The sequence below is a fragment of the Narcine bancroftii genome, chromosome 7 (genome assembly GCF_036971445.1).
Source record: "Narcine bancroftii isolate sNarBan1 chromosome 7, sNarBan1.hap1, whole genome shotgun sequence".
Lineage (NCBI taxonomy): Eukaryota > Metazoa > Chordata > Chondrichthyes > Torpediniformes > Narcinidae > Narcine > Narcine bancroftii.
Window position 1 is genome coordinate 71,679,596 of NC_091475.1, and position 19,750 is coordinate 71,699,345.

The 19,750-nt window shown below is 40.7% G+C and overlaps 1 protein-coding gene across 6 annotated transcripts in view; it reads right to left on the reverse strand.

The window, feature by feature from the left end:
• The window catches only part of rbm26 (RNA binding motif protein 26), a 116,370-nt gene that overhangs the window by 19,841 nt on the left and 76,779 nt on the right, over positions 1 to 19,750 (reverse strand). For all 6 annotated transcript variants that reach the window (XM_069890324.1, XM_069890321.1, XM_069890325.1 and 3 more), the window contains 3 exons: positions 17,780 to 17,947; positions 13,347 to 13,451; positions 8,334 to 8,537 (listed from right to left, as the gene is read on the reverse strand). In XM_069890324.1, coding sequence (XP_069746425.1) covers positions 8,334 to 8,537; positions 13,347 to 13,451; positions 17,780 to 17,947 — 477 coding nt within the window. The remainder of the gene's footprint in view (positions 1 to 8,333; positions 8,538 to 13,346; positions 13,452 to 17,779; positions 17,948 to 19,750) is intronic.

Below are 19,750 nucleotides of genomic sequence, written 5' to 3' on the forward strand. Positions count from 1 at the left end.
ATCTCTTCATTCCCAGTCTCTATTGCCTGCCAATCAGCCAACGCTCTACCTATGCAAGCATCTTTTTAAAGTTAATTTAAAAAAATTGTAACAGGCCCTTTTGGCCCACGAGCCCATGCCATTCCTATTAAACCCAATTCATTTACAACCGCTGCATGTCTTCAAGGGTGGGAGGAAACCGGAGCACTTGGAAGAAACCTACAGACAGAGGGAAACATTATACATTCCCAATAGACAATGCTGGTTTCAAACCCCAGTCGCTGTCAATGACCTAAGCCGTATTACCTAAATTTTCTGCCATTCCACGGGCTTGTTGAAGTTTAGAAGGATGAGGGATCTCACTGAAAACTACCAAATACTGAAAGGTCGGGATTGAGTGGACATGTAGACCAAAGAACCTAGATGGGACACAGAGTCTTCAGAAGCTTTCGACCAGGCCAAAGACATTCTGGCCAATGCCATCCTTCTATTGCATCTGTGCATTGATGTGCCACTGCCCTCACAGTCGATGCATCCAACACGACTGTCAGCGGTATCCTGGAGCAGCAGGATATTGCAGACCACTCGCTTTCTTCAGCAGACACCTGTGGCCACCGGAGCAGAAGTATAGTACTCGACAGGGGATTGCCAGCCCTCTACCTTGCTGAACGCCATTTCGCTATTTCCTCGAAAAAGGCAATTTCACGGTTTTCACCAATCACAAGCCCCTCACTTTTGCCTTCAACAAGGCGTTGGACCGTCTCTCATATCTCAAGAGTACACGACGGCTATCAAGCAAATTTCCAGCAAGAACTTCATGGCTGTCCCATATGTCTGTCATGTCTGTACACTCCCAGACCCCCAGAATCAATCATACAGCACTTGCAGCAGCAGAACGGTGAAATACCAGCCTCCCTCACTGCTGCCGGCCTCCCTCACCGCTGCCGGCCTCCCTCACCGCTGCCGGCCTCCCTCACCGCTGCCGGCCTCCCTCACCGCTGCCGGCCTCCCTCACCGCTGCCGGCCTCCCTCACCGCTGCCGGCCTCCCTCACCGCTGCCGGCCTCCCTCACCGCTGCCGGCCTCCCTCACCGCTGCCGGCCTCCCTCACCGCTGCCGGCCTCCCTCACCGCTGCCGGCCTCCCTCACCGCTGCCGGCCTCCCTCACCGCTGCCGGCCTCCCTCACCGCTGCCGGCCTCCCTCACCGCTGCCGGCCTCCCTCACCGCTGCCGGCCTCCCTCACCGCTGCCGGCCTCCCTCACCGCTGCCGGCCTCCCTCACCGCTGCCGGCCTCCCTCACCGCTGCCGGCCTCCCTCACCGCTGCCGGCCTCCCTCACCGCTGCCGGCCTCCCTCACCGCTGCCGGCCTCCCTCACCGCTGCCGGCCTCCCTCACCGCTGCCGGCCTCCCTCACCGCTGCCGGCCTCCCTCACCGCTGCCGGCCTCCCTCACCGCTGCCGGCCTCCCTCACCGCTGCCGGCCTCCCTCACTGCTGCCGGCCTCCCTCACTGCAACTTCACTGTTACCAGCCTACCTCACTGCTACCTTGGGGCTATCTATAGCTGAAAGACATGTGCTTCAGGCCATTTGAAGCAACTCTTCTCTGTGACGTGTCCACTCGATGTGTGTGGAGACATCACATCTTCGACACGCTACATGGGTTGGCCCATCCATCCAATCGGGTGACAACTCATCTGATCACAGACAGGTTCACGTGGCACTGCCTGAACTTGCCTGCACTGTTGGAGATCCAAGGTGCAGAGGCATGTAAAAGCCCCTCTTTAGTCCTTCCCGCCGACAATTTGACCAGGTCCAGAGGTGCTACGTATTATAAATTAGATTAAGGCATTATATAATCATCCTAAAGCGTAAGTGGTCTGATCCTTTCACTTTGGCAAGATTGAGTAAATAGGGCTGTCCCCTATCTCCAGCTTTTTTTCATCTTATCCATAGAGTCATTAGCTGAAATAATTAGGAGTGATGTAGAAATAAAAGGATTTAAGGTTGGTCAAGAGGAGTATAAAATAAGTTTATTTGCAGACGACATTTTGATTTATTTGACTGAACCGGAGACCTCGTATGTAAATTGCATCTAAATTTGGAAGAATAGGGCAAGATTTCAGGTAATAAGGTAAATTAGGAGAAAAATGAAATTATGCTTCTTACTCAAGGTGATTATACTCTTTGCCGAAGAAATACTCAATTTAAATAGCCAAGAGGCTATTAAATATTTGGGAATGCAGATAGATATAATCATTTATATTGTTTGTATAAATTGAATTATTTATTATTGCTTAAAAAAGTTGAAGAGCTTTTTCACCTTGCCAATAACATTAGTAGGCAGAGTAAACTGTATTAAGATCAATATTTTCCTGCGGATACAATTCCTCTTTCAAACCTTGTCAATATTGTTACCACAAAAATTTGTTCAAGAATTAAATTAACACATCAGAAAATTTCTTTGGAAAGGCAAGATATCAAGGGTGTCTACAGAAAAATTAACATGGAAATAAGAACTGGGAGGTTTGCAACTCCCTAATTTGAAGAATTATCATCAGGTGGCTCAATTAAGATCTCTTGCTTCTCCATTGGAGGGATTAAGAAAGCAGACTTGGGTTAATGTTGGATGGTATAAAATTGGAGACAATATAGCAGAATTTATTTATAAATGGGTTTCAACATTAATAATTGGTGCAAAGGAAGCACCGTTACTTAAACACAAGATTAATATTTGAAACAATTTGAATAATGAAATTGGATCAAAAGGTAGTATTTTGCCTAAATTGCCTTTGATTCAAAACAAAAATACCTTTAACTGAGGACAATCAATTCATGAATATTTGGTTACATAATGGAATTAAAACCGTAGAGGATTGTTTTGAAAAAGGCCAGTTGATGTCATTCCAACAATTAATAAGTATGAAATTTCATGAAACACACTTTTTTTGTTATTTACAGTTGAGAGGATATTTGCAGAAAAAGTTAGGTTAACTATGCTTTTACCAGATTATAGTGAATTGGAGACTCTTACTAGGGAGGATTATACTAAGAAATTTATTTCTGTAATGTACCTTTTACTATATCCAGGCACTATTAAAAAAGGGAGTTCATAATTCAAGAGAGATGGGAGGTTGATTTGAATATTGCTACAGATGACAAAAGATGGGCAGAACTTTGCTATCATTGTATGACCAACATTATAAATGTTAGATATAGCTTGGTTCAATATGATTATTTACATCAATGACATTTAACACCTCAAAAATTGCATAAAATGAAACCAGATCTATCAGATCAATGTTTTAGATGTAGTGATGGAATAAGTATCTTTTAACACTCTACTCGGTCATGTTCTAGGTTAGAATTTCTTAGAAGGACCTGGAAAATATTATGGGACAAGTTTCTGGTATTGCTTTTCCACAAAATCTCTATTTTTGTTGGGGAGCATTGAAGGAACAAGACCTAAACTAAATTTACTAAATTATAACCACATAACCACTTACAGCACAGAACAGGCCAGTTCGGGCCCACTAGTCCATGGCGTAACAAATCCCCACCATCCTAGTCCCACTGACCAGCATCAGGTCCATAGCCCTCCAGTCCTCTCCTCTCCATGTAACTATCCAGTCTTTCCTTAAATGTAACCAATGATCCCGCCTCAACCACGTCTGCCGGAAGCTCATTCCACATCCCTACCATCCTTTGCGTAAAGAAATTTCCCCTCATGTTCCCCTTATAATTTTCCCCCTTCAATCTTAAACCATGCCCTCTAGTTTGAATCTCCCCCACTCTTAATTGAAAAAGCCTATCCACATTTACTCTGTCTGCCCCTTTTAAAATCTTAAATATCTCTATCAAGTCCCCTCTCAATCTTCTACGCTCCAGAGAAAAAAGCTCCAGTCTGCACAACCTTTCCCTGTAACTCAGACCCTGAAATCCTGTCAACATTCTCTGAACCTTCTCTGCACTCTCTCTATTTTGTTTATATCTTTCCTATAATTTGGTGACCAAAACTGTACACAGTACTCCAAATTTGGCCTCACCAATGCCTTGTACAATTTCATCATAACCTCCCTACTCTTGAATTCAATACTCCGATTTATGAAGGCCAACATTCCAAATGCCTTCTTCACCACACCATCTACCCAAGTATCAGCCTTGAGGGTACTATTTACCATAACTCCAAAATCCCTTTGTTGCTCTGCACATCTCAATAGCCTACCATTTAATCCATATGACCTATTTAGATTTGCCTTTCCAAAATGTAACACCTCACATTTATCTGTATTAAATTCCATCAGCCATTTCTCAACCCACACCTCCAGCCTTCCTAAATCACCTTTTAATCTACGGTAATCTTCCTCACTGTCCACAACACCACCAATCTTTGTATCATCCACAAACCTGCTTATCCAATTCTCCACCCTACTTCCAGATCGTTAATATATATAACAAACAATAGTGGACCCAGGACCCATCCCTGAGGAACTCCACTAGTCACCAGCCTCCAATTGGACAAACAATTTTCTACCACTACTCTCTGACACCTCCCATCCAACCACTGCTGAATCCATTTCACTACCTCCTTATTTATACCTAATGCCTCCACCTTTTTTCCTAACCTCCTGTGGGGAACTTTGTCAAAAGCTTTAACCCCCTCGACAATCAGGTTTGTCAAGCATGATCTACCCCTGACAAAACCATGCTGATTACTCCCTATCAATCCCTGTACCTCCAAATATTTGTAAATACCATTGCTTTGAACACTTTCCATCAACTTGCCCACCACAGATGTCAGACTCACAGGCCTATAATTATTAAGTTAAATTTGTAAAAATTCCTTTAGCAATACACAAGTAAGTGTATTGCAATGATCTGGAAATTAATATGTATTTAGGTATGGAAAGATGGAATTCATAGATACAAAGTTGTATTCCCTTAGAGAAAATTATTTATAATTTAAGAAATGGATATTCTCTTTTTGTGCAGATTTGGAGCCCATATGTGCAAAGGATAAGAATAAATATGTAAAAAATCCTCTTCCGGCCTCCTAAGTCCAAGGTGTAGGTTAATGGGGTGCAAATTGAGCAGCAGCACAGACTTGTGGGGCCGAAATGGCCTGTTACCGTATTATATATGTGTAAATTTTTAAAAATTATTTTAAATCTTTTTCCAGCTCCCCATCCACTTTGATTCCTTTCTCCTATCAGACTGAATCTTTCTCAGCTGGCTGCCACCTCCCCCACCACCTCTCAACTCCTTCATCTTCTCCCCCCTCCAATTCATACCTATCACCTGCTGACCACACAATCCTTTCTTAATCAAGCATTGCCCTAATTTTTTGCACACCTGAAGAAGGCCTCAGGCATGAAACATTGACTATTGATTTCAGATTTATTTAAGAGTACATACATGACATCACATACAACCCTGCAATTCTTTTTTCCTGCAGACACAGTGCAAAAAATAAAAAAATTGTTCTTTGCGTAAACATGCAAACAAAACTGTTAAACAGACAACAAATGTAAACAAATTGACTGTGCAATAGAGAGAACATAGAAAATCAATTAAGTGCACAAGAGTCCTTGAATGGGTCCCTGATTGACTTTGTCGTTGAGGAGTCTGATGGTGGAGGGGTAGCAGCTGATCCTGAACCTGGTGGTGCGAGTCTTGTGGCACCTCTACCTCTTTCCTGATGGCAGCAGGGAGAACAGAGCTTGTGCTGGGTGGTGCGGGTCTTTGATTATTGCTGCTGCCCTCCAACAGGGCAGTGTTCCCAGTAATTGTGCTCAATAATGATGTAATGGATAAATATTTTGGGGAATTTGTAAGATTTAGAGTAAGATTACATACATACACACATTTTAAAATAGATCTTATATGAAAGACTGAAGAATTCATATTTCATAACATTGCAGGATATGTGGAGTATGTGATGCGCATTTCACAAATAGGTGCTAACTGAATGGACGTCATAAAATGAATGGACTGGAGACAGGCTGGCAACAAGTTATTTTTGCAAAGTGCTCACAGGAAGGTCACTCCTGGTTTTTTTTTAATCTAAGACAACAACTTGAGTGAAGGATAACTCCTGTTGTTTGCTGAAGAAGGTGGGGGTTTTGCAAGTGAGAGAGTCACATGGGCTTGCTGGAAGTCTGAGTTGAAATCCTGGAACAACAAATCTCTCTGCAAACCCTTCAAGAACCTTCCTGAGCAGTAAACATTTACCTTTTGAGCACCAAAGCCTGGTGAACATTATACATGTTAAATTCTGTGCAAAGTATAAGAATTGCCTGCATCCAGAGAACTTGGAAGGAAAAATGAGATTGAACTGTGAACCAAAAAACTTTTCTTAAATTTACACACACGTTACATACACATGCGCTTAGTATTAGAAGGGGGTTAATTTGGGTTAGTTAAGTTAAAGTTTAATTCTATTTTCATGTTTAAAGTTGATTAAAAATAACTTTGGCTTTAAAAACCACTTGTCTTGGTGAATGTCTATTGCTGCTGGGTTTTGGGGTCCTTTGGGCTCGAAACAATGGGGAGAGTTTAGCCTGAGGTCCTGAGATGTGTCCACTACCTTTTGGAGGACTTTACACTTAGGGGTATTGGTGTTCCTATACCAAAATGTGATGCACACTTTCCACCACACCTCTGCAAGAGTTTCTGATGTCATACTAAACCTCCACAAACTCCTGAGGAAGTAGAGGCACTGATGTGCTTTCTTCATGATGTCATTGCTGTGTTGCAACCAGGAAAGATCTTCCAAGATAGCATCTCCCAAGAACCTAAATATGCTCACCCTCTCCACCTCTGATCCCCAAATCGTATATCTCTGGCTTTCACTTCCTCAAGTCAACAATCAGCTCCTTAGTTTTAGAAACAATGAGTACAGGGTTGTTGTTGGTGCACCATTCAGCCACGCTTTCAAACTACATCCTGTATGCTGACCCATCCCCTTCCTTTATACAACCCACTACCATAGTATATCTCGCAAATTTGTAATTATTTTATCGTCACATTGACCTACAGTCGCAGGTGTAAAGTGTGTAGAGCAGGGGGGTAAGAACACACCTCTGTGGTGCTCCAGTACTGATGGAGATTTTGGAGGAGAAGTTCTTATCAATCTTCACTGATTGTGATCTGGAAGTGAGGAAATCCATGATCCAATTACACAGTGGGGCATTAACTTCCAGGTCTTGGACTTTGCTGATCAGTTTTGATGAGGGGATGATGGTGTTAAATGCCGAACTGAGTCAATAAAGATCTTCCTGGTGTCTGCAGCTTTACTGTCCAGAGTTCCAGGGCTTAGCATGGAGCCAGTGAGATGGCATCCGCTGAAGATCTGTTTCTATGATAGGCGAACTGAAATGGATTAATGTTACTGCTCAGACAGGGGCTGATGTGCTTCATCACCAGCCTTTCAAAACACTTCATCACTGTTGATGTAAGTGCTACTGGTCGATAGTCATTAAGGCAAGTTACCGCACACTTCTTGGGCACCAGTATGGTTGAGCCTGTTTGAAACAGATGGGTACGACACCCTGCTGGACTGAGATGTTGAAGATATCCGTGAATCCCTTAGTAAGTTGGGCAGCACAGATCTTTAATTCTCAACCAGGTACTCCATCCAGCCCGGATGCTGCATGACCTGCTGAATACCTCTAACATTTTTATACACTGAACCAGCTCCTCAGTACCTACAGACGTATTATTCATCTGCTTTTCTTTTTTTGTAAATTTTCACTTTGATGGCTTTGTGAATCGAGCATCGACCATGTCAAGTTGTACCCAGAGGCCATCCTTAATCCACTATTTATTTAACGTATGCCAAGAAGTGAAGCATCTCACTGGTTCAGTAGTAGGTGTTACCGGGGCATAAGCTGTGTGATATCAACATGGGCTTAGTTGGTGGCTAACTGAGCAAGACTGAGATCTTCTAGCAATGATCAAAAGATTTGATCTATACTTTGGCACCTATACTTTGTTCCTGATGGCAGCAGGGAGAATTGAGCACATGCTGGGTGATGTGGGTCTTTGATGCTGCTGCCCTCTGACGGCAGTGTTCCTTGTAAATGTACTCAAGGATGGGGAGAGTTTAGCCTGTGAGGTTCTGGGTAGTGTCCACTACCTTTTGGAGTACTTGACACTCAGGGGTATTGGTGTTCCTATATCAGACCTTGATGCAGCCAGTCAGCACACTTTCCACCCACCACACCTTTGCAGAACTTCGCAAACTCCTGAGGAAGTAGAGGCATTGACATACTTTCTTCATGATGCCATTGATGTGTTGAGTCCAGGAAAGATGTCCACAAAATGCAGCAAGTTAAATAAAGCTAAATTATACTTACTGCAAAATGCGGCAGGACTTCATCTTGGTCCCCTTCTAAAAATCCAGAGATATTCAATGATTTTGGACGATGGTCAACCACTGAGTGGAAAGCGAGACTCCTGGCTCGGCCACGATGTCCTCTGCCTCGACCTCGGTGCCCACCTCGCCCTCTGGAATTATGTCCTCTCCCACGGACAGAAGAAAGAATCCCTCGTTTGGCAGCCTGCAATGTAAATATTAACACACATACTATGATCTCTGATTAAAACACAACTTAAACCTAATTTTGCTTTCAAAGCCAAACCTCCAGGGATACAACTGAGTCCATATCAAGGACAAAACACACACAAGCATTAAAATGGAAAGCTCTTCAAATCAAATGGCTTTTGAGTGAAAATAATAAAAAACTGTGGATGCTAAAAATCTTAAAACAGAAGAAGCTGGAAATAGTCATCAGGTCAGGCAACATCTGTAGAAAAAAAAAGGTTAATTTTTCAGGCTGAAAACTGTATCAGAACCTTACTCGTTTACATTTACCAGACATTAATTCAGACCTGATGCTGTGTCTCAAACCAGAAAAAACCACAAACTCTCTGCCTCCACACAGACAATGCTTGACCACTCCAATCTCTGCAGCATTTTTTCTTCCAGATTCCATCTGCAGTCTTTTACCTCCAAATCCCTTCATTTCTCAATTTTAATTGGTAAATGATTCATAAAGAATATATTCCATGGTTCTGATCTCCTATCAGTTTCAATTCTGACAACTCCCCTTAGAACTTTATCACTAATGATAAAATTACCATTTCTAAACAGCTTTCTCCAGTAATGTCAGACTGTTAAATTTACACAACAAATTGTCAAATGGAACAGTAAGCTGGTCATTGGGAAAAGATACAACAGAAATTAACAATTACAGTTTTCTTGATATTAAACTGGTAGTCAATGCTGCCACCTTCTGTTAACTTCAATTTTTGCAGCATATTTCATGACTTTGCTTTTAATAAAGTTGAAAATTTTGAACTGTAATGAATAGCCTTGTACTGAGAAGAGGTTGTGTTGGAAACATGAAACTAAATATTGCAAGCTATCCTTCAGCAGCCTAAACTTAGCTCAAAGTTTAAAGCCAAAACATTGGTTGCATTTCACATTTATGGTCAGAGTTCATTCATGACATCACATACAACCATGAGATTCCTTTTTCATGCAGGCGCAGCGGAATTACCACCAATTTGTAGTGCAGAAAATAAACTGTTTATAGTGTAAACAAATAAAAACTGTAAACATAATGAATATAAACAAACTGACTGTGCAATATAGGGAGAACAAACTAAAATCAATAAAGTACACGAATCCTTAAATGAGTCTGAGTTTGTCGCTGAAGAGTCTGATGGTGGAGGGTTAGAAGAGTCTGTGGCACCTATACTTTGTTCCTGATGGCAGCAGTGAGAACTGAGCACATGCTGGGTGGTGTGGGTCTTTGATGATTGCTGCTGCCCTCTGACGGCAGTGTTCCTTGTAAATGTACTCAAGGATGGGGAGAGTTTAGCCTGTGAGGTTCTGGGTGGTGTCCACTACCTTTTGGAGTACTTGACACTCAGGGGTATTGGTGTTCCGATATCAGACCTTGATGCAGCCAGTCAGCACACTTTCCACCCACCACACCTTTGCAGAACCGCAAACTCCTGAGGAAGTAGAGGCATTGACATACTTTCTTCATGATGCCATTGATGTGTTGAGTCCAGGAAAGATCATCCGAGATAGTGACTCCCAAGAACCTAAGTTTGCTCACCCTCTCTACCTCTGATCCACCATTGATCACTGGATTTTATACCTTTGGCTTCCTTGTCCTCAAGTCAACAATCAGCTCCATAGTTTTGGTGACATTGAGTGGTGCACCATTCAGACAAGTTTTCAGTCTTTATCCTGTATGATGTCTCATCCCCTTCCTTTATACAACCCACTGCCATGGAGCCATCAGCAAATTTGTAGATGGTGTTATTGTCGTACTGAGTTTGACCATCATAGGTGTAAAGCGAGTTGAGCAGGAGGGCTAAGAACACTCAGATTAAATTTAGTTTTGGCAAAAGAAGTATTCTCAGAATTATGCATGTCATTGAATATCTTTATCAGAAAATAATGCATAGTTGGAAGCATCTTCTCTTCTCCTTAGGCAAACTTCAGGGTCAATTAATTATTTTTTTGAAAAGTTAAGCAAAGATTTTAATATGAATTACAATATAGAACATGGAACAGTACAGTATAGCACAGAAACAGGCCCTTACGCCCATGCCAATCTTGATGCCATACTAATCTCATCACCCTGCATAGTTCAGATTTATTGTCAGAGTACATAAATGACATCACATACAACCCTAAGATTCTTTTTCTGCAGGCAAAGCAGAATTATCATTTACTGGTCATGCAAAAAATGTACACAGCATATACATGTAAACAAATAAAGAACTGCAAACAAATAATAAATGTAAACAATGTGCAATACAGAGAGAATTTTTTTTAAATCAAGTGCACAAATAAGAGTTCTTAAATTGAGTCTCTGACTCATTGGACCATATCTCTCTGTTCGTTGCCTATAGATGGATCTGTCTCAATACCTAAAACCAGAGATGGCCAACCTATGGCACATGTGCCAAAAGTGGCGCATTGGATGATTAAAAGTGGAGAATTGCACTCCAATGGTAAAATCAAAACAGACTTAAAATTCTGATTAAGTAATGTTTATCTTATTTTTATATTAAATCAATATGTCATGTAAAAATGCGGAATAGTTCAATATTAACTTTTTTTACATGAATTGAATGGGGGTACAAGAGTTGTACGGCACATCTGAACTCGTGCATAAAAAACTGAAGCATGGAATTTAAAAGATTGGCCACCCCGCCTTAAACTGTCACATCTGCTTCAATGTCTTCTGGGACCAATAACTGTAAAGAAAAAATCCCCTTTAACTTTTTCCTCTCATCTTAAATCCATGTCCTCTAGTATTTGATATTTTGATCCGAGAAAAGATAACCTACCCAACTATGCCTCAAAATTTTACATTTTTAATCATTCTTCTTTAGCCTCCAAACTATAGAACGATAGAACATTACAGCACAGAAAACAGGCTCTTTGGTCCTTCTAGTCTGTACCAAACTATTATTCTGCCAGATCCCACTGACCTGCACACAGTCCATAGTCCTCCATACCCCTCCCATCCTTGTAACAGTCCAAATTTTTCTTGTTAAAATTGAGCCTGAATTCATCACTTTAGCTGGCAGCTTGTTCCACACTCCTACCACTCTCTATATGAAGAAGTTCTCCCCTTATCTTCCCCCTCAGCTTTACCCCATTCACCCTCTGGTTTGTTACTCACCCAACCTCAGTGGAAAAAGCCTACTTGCATTTACTCTACAGATACTCCTCTACTTACAATGGACCAATTTACAATTTTTCAAAGTTAGGATAGTCACGAGCGCTGTATTTTATGACTAACTTTTTTTCCAGTGTGAAATAATTCAACATTTAATTTTAAAATAGGCTTTGTTTTAGATAACTTTGGCCAGCTGTAGGCTAAGATAAGGGTTTAAATTAGGCAAGGCTATGATGTAGGTAGGTGCAGTTCTGTATCTTTTACGACTTGCGATTTTTACACTTCTGTATTTATCGGAACATAACCCAATCCTTCTTAAGTCAAGGCGCATCTGTACACTCCTCATAATTTTGTGTACTTCTACCAAATCTCCCTTCATTCTTCTATGCTCCAGGGAATTAAGTCCTAACCTGTTTAACCTTTACCTCTAACTCAGTTCCTCAAGTCCGGGCAACAGCCTAGTAAATATTCATAGATTTACTAGGATGTTGCAACAGCCTTGTAAATTTTCACAGCACCCTGTAAATCTTACTGATTATCTTTCCTGTAGTTAGGGGACCAAAACTGGACACAATACTCCAAATGTGGCCTCACCAATGATTTGTATAACTTTACTATAACATCTGTACAGCATATGGATTGTGTAGAAACACGTTGCTTCCACGCCTGTCTGGAATATTGTGAATTGCTGGTGGTCACTTGTCCTCCCTGTAGAAACCCTTAGGATTTTCTTTAACATTATCTGCCAAAGCACCTATCTTATTTTAGCCCTCCTGGTTTTGTTGAGATTCTTCTTGCTTTTTTATACTCATCAAGTACCTCATTTGCTCCTTGTTGCCTATACACCTCTCCCTTCTTCTGAACCAGATCCCAATATCCCTCAAAAACTAAGGTTCCCTGCGCATGTTAACTTTGCCTTTGATCCATTCAGAAACATACAAATACATATCTCAAAATGTTGTCTTTGAAGGCACCCCACTTACCAAGCACATCCTTGACAGAAAACAACGTCCTAGTTCACACTTTCTAGATCCTTCCTCATTTCCTCAAAATTGGCCTTTCTCCAGTTTAGAATCTCAACTTGAGGACCAGGCTCATCTTTATCCATAAATATTTTGAAACTAATTTCATTATGACCAATAGACCCAAAATGATCCCCTACACATTCTTCTGTCACCTGCCTCGCTCCTTTATACGAGATTCAGTATTGCTCTCTCTCTAGTTGGTACCTCTATATATTGATTTAGAAAACTTTCCTGAACACAAACTCTAAGCCATCTAGCCCTTTTACAGTCTGGGAGTCCCAATCAATGTGTAAAGTTTAAAATCTCCCACTACAACAACTTTGTTTCTTGAAGCTATCTACAGATTTGCTCCTCCAATTCTCCTAAATGCCAAAGGAAAATAATCAGAGTTTGCTCAACCTCTTATCACAAACAATTCTGGTCATATCCTAATTAACCTCTTCCACACTCACAACAAAGTCTCCATATCCTTCCTAACGTTCAGGACCAGAACTGCACCATTTTTCAAATGTGGCCTGACTACAGTTCTATACAAGGAATGGACAACTTGGCAAATAAAGCACACAACGGATAAATTTGTTGTCAAAAGCATGGAACTTCTTCAAACTATGAATTATTACAGTCCTTGTTTTACCTCTAGTTGAAGTTCATTATATTTTTTTCGAAGTTCAGTAATATCTTCTCCAGCTTGTACTTTCTTATACAAGTCCAGTTCAGTGTCCAGTAATTCTCTTTGCATCTGTACAAAAAGATTCAGGTGAGTAACTCCATGGGTATCAGGAGACTGCTTCAAATCACTGACTTCCTCAAGATTGACCTCTTAGTAAGATGGACAAAAGTTTCTGATTGTTATTTTCTAAGTCAGGAAAGAAATTGGGGATTGAAGGAAGAAACCTACACACAAGTTTTAATTTTAGATAAACATTTTGTATTGAGAACTTTGCTGGTAAAGGGCAGTGTCCCGATTTTTTCGAAGCAAAAATAAAATCACTGACTCAAAAACAAAATAATTGATCCAAAGCAAGGCAGCAACAGAAGTAAAGAAATCACAGAGTCAGTGGTATAATTGCAACATACATTTAAAATGAAAAAAAAAGACAAATTAAATTGAAAAGTGGAATAATTTGACGTGGGCAAGATGTGAACAGTAGGGCAGGATCATACTGGTCTTTAGGTCATTTATTTTACTGAAAAAATGGAATTTGGCACCTGAATTTTGTTCAGCTCATCTCCACTTTTTATTCCAATGCATTGAAATATGAAGTTAGAGACAAGCTGATGGGTAGTAAAACTGGACTCACCACTGGGTCCAGTGGTGAAATAAAAAGAGCGAGATTTCAGGCATCCAGTATCTCCACTGTAAGCCAAGTATGAAAAGCTTGAACTATTCAGTTGCATGGAGACAGCAATGCTAAAATTAAATGGCAGCTTTTTAAAAAAATCTTACTTTATCATAATTTTTATTACTTTGATGTGTTTTAGCAAAGTTTTGTTTTTTCATTTATTTTCTTTCCCCCAATCGATTTTAATTGTTCAAACCAATTTGTACAATTGTTAAAAGAAGAACGCAAAAGACTTGTGACTGCAAGCTGTCAAAAAGCAGTAAACTCTCAGGATCCAATAATGAATTTGTTACTTGTAGACTTTGTGATGTGAATCTTAAGCACATAAAAGTACATCTGGCCTTTTGTATCAGGTTAATACTGATGGGCCAGCACTGTGGACAACAAGTCAGGGAATATATCCATGATAATCTGACTTTTTATACCAATACTAGAATCCAAAGTATTTATTTGTGTATTGACTTTTTATAAATTATTTTTCTTTTCTTCATGGGCATTCAATAAATCGGCTACAAGGTTGGGGTAATGCTATTGCAGCTCCAGTGACAAATGTTATAAGTTCACATTTTATTAGTGACCACACTTTAAGGGTTAACGCAGGCTGAAAACCTTTCATACCTAAACCTGTTCACATCAAAACCATCCACAGCTTATGCTCTCAGACAGCTTGGCACCATCAGGCCCAAATTATCAACAAAGCTAATGTTTTAAGAGAACAAAAGAACAATGGTTGTTACTCAAAGACACTGGGAGAGTGGTGAGGAAGCATAGATGGGACATTTACATGTTATGCAATACTGACTCATGTTTTTGGGAAATTGCAACAGAAAACATATTTCATTTAGCAAGTCATGTGATAGAGACATGTAAAGAAAAAGGGCTGATTTAATCAGTAACCAGAGATCTGCTGGACAGAAGTAAAGGACTTTGTGTGAAATGGACACTTCTGTTTTCTCCTTGTCAGGGGAAACAGTGATCTACTGTGACCATTGAAATGGTCTTTTTTAAATGACCCATATCTGGGCAAAAGAAGCAGGAGAATTGCTTAATTTGGATCATGAGCATTCTGATGGTCATTTTGCCTGACTCTTGCCTGGGTTTTCTTGGAAGCATCGGGGAAGCTACAGGTTTAATTTCCCCTACTGTTGGAATCTAGGGGTTAAAACATCATGGAATATATGGTTATTTAACAATCTTATATTTACTTCATGTTTACAATATATATGCACGGATGACAGTCTCTTCAATCTGAGGCGCCTGCAAGCTCACACCAAGACACAAGAGAAACTTGTCCGTGAACTACTCTTTGCAGACGATGCCGCTTCAGTTGCCCATTCAGAGCCAGCTCTTCAGCGCTTGACGTCCTGTTTTACGGAAACTGCCAAAATGTTTGGCCTGGAAGTCAGCCTGAAGAAAACCGAGGTCCTCCAATCAGCCAGCTCCCCACCATGACTACCAACCCCCCCACATCTCCATCGGGCACACAAAACTCAAAACGGTCAACCAGTTTACCTATCTCGGCTGCACCATTTCATCAGATGCAAGGATCGACAACGAGATAGACAACAGACTCGCCAAGGCAAATAGCGCCTTTGGAAGACTACACAAGAGTCTGGAAAAACAACCAACTGAAAAACCTCACAAAGATAGCGTATACAGAGCCATTGTCATACCCACACTCCTGTTCGGCTCCGAATCATGGGTCCTCTACCGGCATCACCTACGGCTCCTAGAACACTTCCACCAGCGTTGTCTCCGCTCCATCCTCAACATTCATTGGAGCGCCTTCATCCCTAACGTTGAAGTACTCGAGATGACAGAGGCCAACAGCATCGAGTCCACGCTGCTGAAGATCCAGCTGTGCTGGGTGGGTCATGTCTCCAGAATGGAGGACCATCGCCTTCCCAAGATCATGTTATATGGCGAGCTCTCCACTGGCCACCGTGACAAAGGTGCACTAAAGAAGAGGTACAAGGACTGCCTAAAGAAATCTCTTGGTGCCTGCCACATTGACCACCGCCAGTGGGCTGATATCGCCTCAAACTGTGCATCTTGGCGCCTCACAGTTCGGCGGCAGCAACCTCTTTTGAAGAAGACCGCAGAGCCCACCTCACTGACAAAAGACAAAGGAGGAAAAACCCAACACCCAACCCCAACCAACCAATTATCCCCTGCAACCGCTGCAACCGTGTCTGCCTGTCCCGCATCGGACTTGTCAGCCACAAACGAGCCTGCAGCTGATGTGGACATTTACCCCCTCCATAAATCTTCGTCCGCGAAGCCAAGCCAAAGAAGACAATATATATGACTATGTAACAATTTTATATTTACTTCATGGTTAAGGGAAAAAGAGGAATGTAATTAAGTGGCAATCACAGCATGGAGCAAAGTTGGCTGAGTCCAGTAGGGGTAGAATTGTCTGCTCCCAAAATACAAGGGAGAGGAAATGTATGAAACAATTTAGTAGGAATGCTCAAACTGAAGGAGGTGTTGAGTACCACAGGAGACACAGGCAAGACCAGAACAAAGAATATCCTGTAAGAAACAAAGGGAATGGAAAGCCAGTCTAGGAAGAAGATTAAGGCATGAGGAGGTGTTAAGGAGAACAGAAGAAATTGGCCAGACGGAAACAGAACGATGATTGGAAATATCTGGGGTAGGAATTAATTTCTGGTCTGATCTTGAGGATTTAAGATAAGAGATCTACACCCGAGATAAACTGTAGTATAGGAAATTGTTGGTGATATACTTTATGTAAGAAATCTAGCAAAGAAAGCCAACTTTTGTTCTGTATGGTAATTTGGATCTATATAAACTGAGCAGACTGGACAATAGGGGTCAGTCTTGGGGAATAGCTCACTGTGCAAGTGACCTATGAACTAACTACTGACCCAGAGCTCTGTTAAGCTTTATTCTTGTGCTGTGTAATAAACTGATTGTTGAACCCAATACCTTCTCCTATCACTTCATTCTAAAGAACACGCTGGACTCAGACGACACATAGACTAAATTAAGGGTAGGGTAAAGCCAGAGTCCGACACTACTTAAGGGACAGGAGTTGTGACAATCATTCACATGAAAGGAAATTTCTATGGAAGCAAGTTGACAAGGATTTGTAAGTTCAAGGCAGTCTGATCACTTAGTGCCTCACCTACTTCATAATTAGTGTACTTCTGAACATCAGTTTAAAGGTTATGAGTTTCAATACAGGATTTCTAAGACTGAACTTTGGGAATTGATTTTCCAGAATTGTATCTAAGCTGTAATAGTCTGAGAAATCCACACATACACAAACAGGTATATTTGTCCATAGTTGGGGTTAAGTTTAGATTTAAATATGATGTTACATTATTAATCAGTATTAATAAAAACATTGTTTTAAAAATAAAATTGTCTTGGTGAATTCCTATTTCTCCTAGTCTATGACAAAACACCAGTTTGATTTTGGCACTTTCTGTTAGAAATTTGTACATTTTCAAAGTGACCTGCATGGATTTTATCTGGGTGATTCGCTTTCATCCCACCCTCCAAAAACCTACAGGGTTTGCAGATTAATTGGTGTATTTGGGTGACACTACTGGGGGGGCCTGAAGCTCCTGTTAGTATGTTCTATCTCCAAATTTAAATAAAAGAATAAAATATTTAAGATAAAATTTTCATTCACATTGTTCACTTCTTCTCAGAAGATCATAACAACCTGAAAATCATGGATTAAATGCAATACCTGGGCTTTACTTTTCATGGTTTTTGGAAGAGATGAGCTTGTTCCACTCGTTTTAAGTTCATTCTGTAGTTTGGTGATAGTCTTCGTTAAGGTCTGCAGTGTTTTCATTATTTCAGCTTTATCTTCCAACTTCATCTTTTTGTTCTTTTCCAGCTTTGATATTAAAATCTAAACAAGGATTCCAAAAGTCAGGGTCACAAAATATCCAGGCACAATCTTCTCAGACAATTATGCAAAACAATTTTCTTTTGGGGTCACAGTCAATTTGCACACAAATAATTTTAATTGCATGACAATCCAACTAAATCTCAGTTGAAATGCTGAACTACTTTGCTGCAATTAAATACTTAAATGGAGAGAAAACCCAGCAAATCCAGTTTCCGAGAGCATTGCAGAAAACCTTCAGCATGTTTTTCAAAAACTGCTGGAGTGAAGAATTTTCTTTATGCTCAAAGGAATACGTCAACTGCAGTAAATCATCTAAATGATGGGTTATTTTAAATTTAAAAATATCATCATTTTGTAAATACAGTGCCCTCCATAATGTTTGGGACAAAGAGCATTTTTCCTTTATTTGCTACTGTGCTGCAGTCTTAAATTTGCAATCAAACAATTCATATGTGATTAAAGTGTACATTACAGATTTTACTAAAGGCTATTTGTATACATTTTGTTTTGACCTTGTGGAAGTTACAGCACATAGTCCCTCATTTCAGGGCACCGTAATATTTGGGACATAGCAATAGCGTGTATATTAAAGTAGTCACATTGAGTATGTGCATATCCCATGACTGGTTGAAGTCTGTATTTCATCGTCAGCACCAAGTGTGGAGTATCTTCCTTGATTATGCTCTGCCAGGCCTCTACTGCAGCCATCTTCATCTTCTGATCGTTTCATGAGCTTTTCCCCTCAAGTTTTCTCTTCAGCACATGGAAGGCAAGTTCAGTTGGATTTGGATCAAGTGACTAACTTGGCCATTTAAGAATTTTCCAGTTTTTAATCTTTGAAATGCTCCTTTGTTGCTTTAGTAGTACGTTTGGAATTATTGTCTTACTGTAGGATGAAACACTGTCGAGTTTTGAGGCATTTGCTCAAACTTGGGTTGATGTTTCTATACACTTCAGAATTCATTTTGCTACTGCCATTAACAGTTACATTATCAATGAGGGCAAGTAATCTTGGTCTAGCCCCCATGTCTTTCCCATTAGTAAATACTGACAAAAAACACTCGATTTGGACCTGACCCATCTCCTGTGGCTCCACAAAAAGACAACCTTGTTCATCTTCAAGGGCCCAACTCTTTATTTACTCTTTTGCTTTTAACATACACGGAGAGTCTCTCTTTATTCTCTTTCAACCCTTCTGCCAGAGCTATCCATGACCCCCCTTTTACCCTCCTAATTTACCGGTTAAGTATACTTCGATAACTCCTGGACTCCTTAAAAAATTTGCTTGATCCCTGACATGTGCTCTTTCCCTTCTTGACCCAGACCTCAATCTCTGGCCATCCAGGGTTCCCTAATATGCTGTCCTAGAACTTTCCCAATCTCACTTTTAAAAGTTTGCCATTTGCCAGATGTCCCTTTACCTGTAAACCACCTCTCTAAATCAACTTACTTGTTTACCAATACTAAAAGTACTGAGCCTGTATAGGACCGAAGCCTACATTGTAAGATCATACTCTCTGGATAATAAAAAGGCTTCTCAAATTTAGCAATCAGGAAAATAAGGTAACTAAAATGTATCAATACATTAGAGAAAGGTCGAGGAACTAGTTAAATTACCTCAACTACCAAATTTAATTTGAGAACTGAATAGTTTAAGGCATTAACTCACCTTCTGATGGAGGGCCAAGAAAATAAAACAAGGATTTGATGGTATGTTTTTTCACAGTATTTTGATTCAGTATCTTACTGCACAACTGGGATCATCCACATAAAAATACAAGATCCACCCCACCCCCGCTAAAA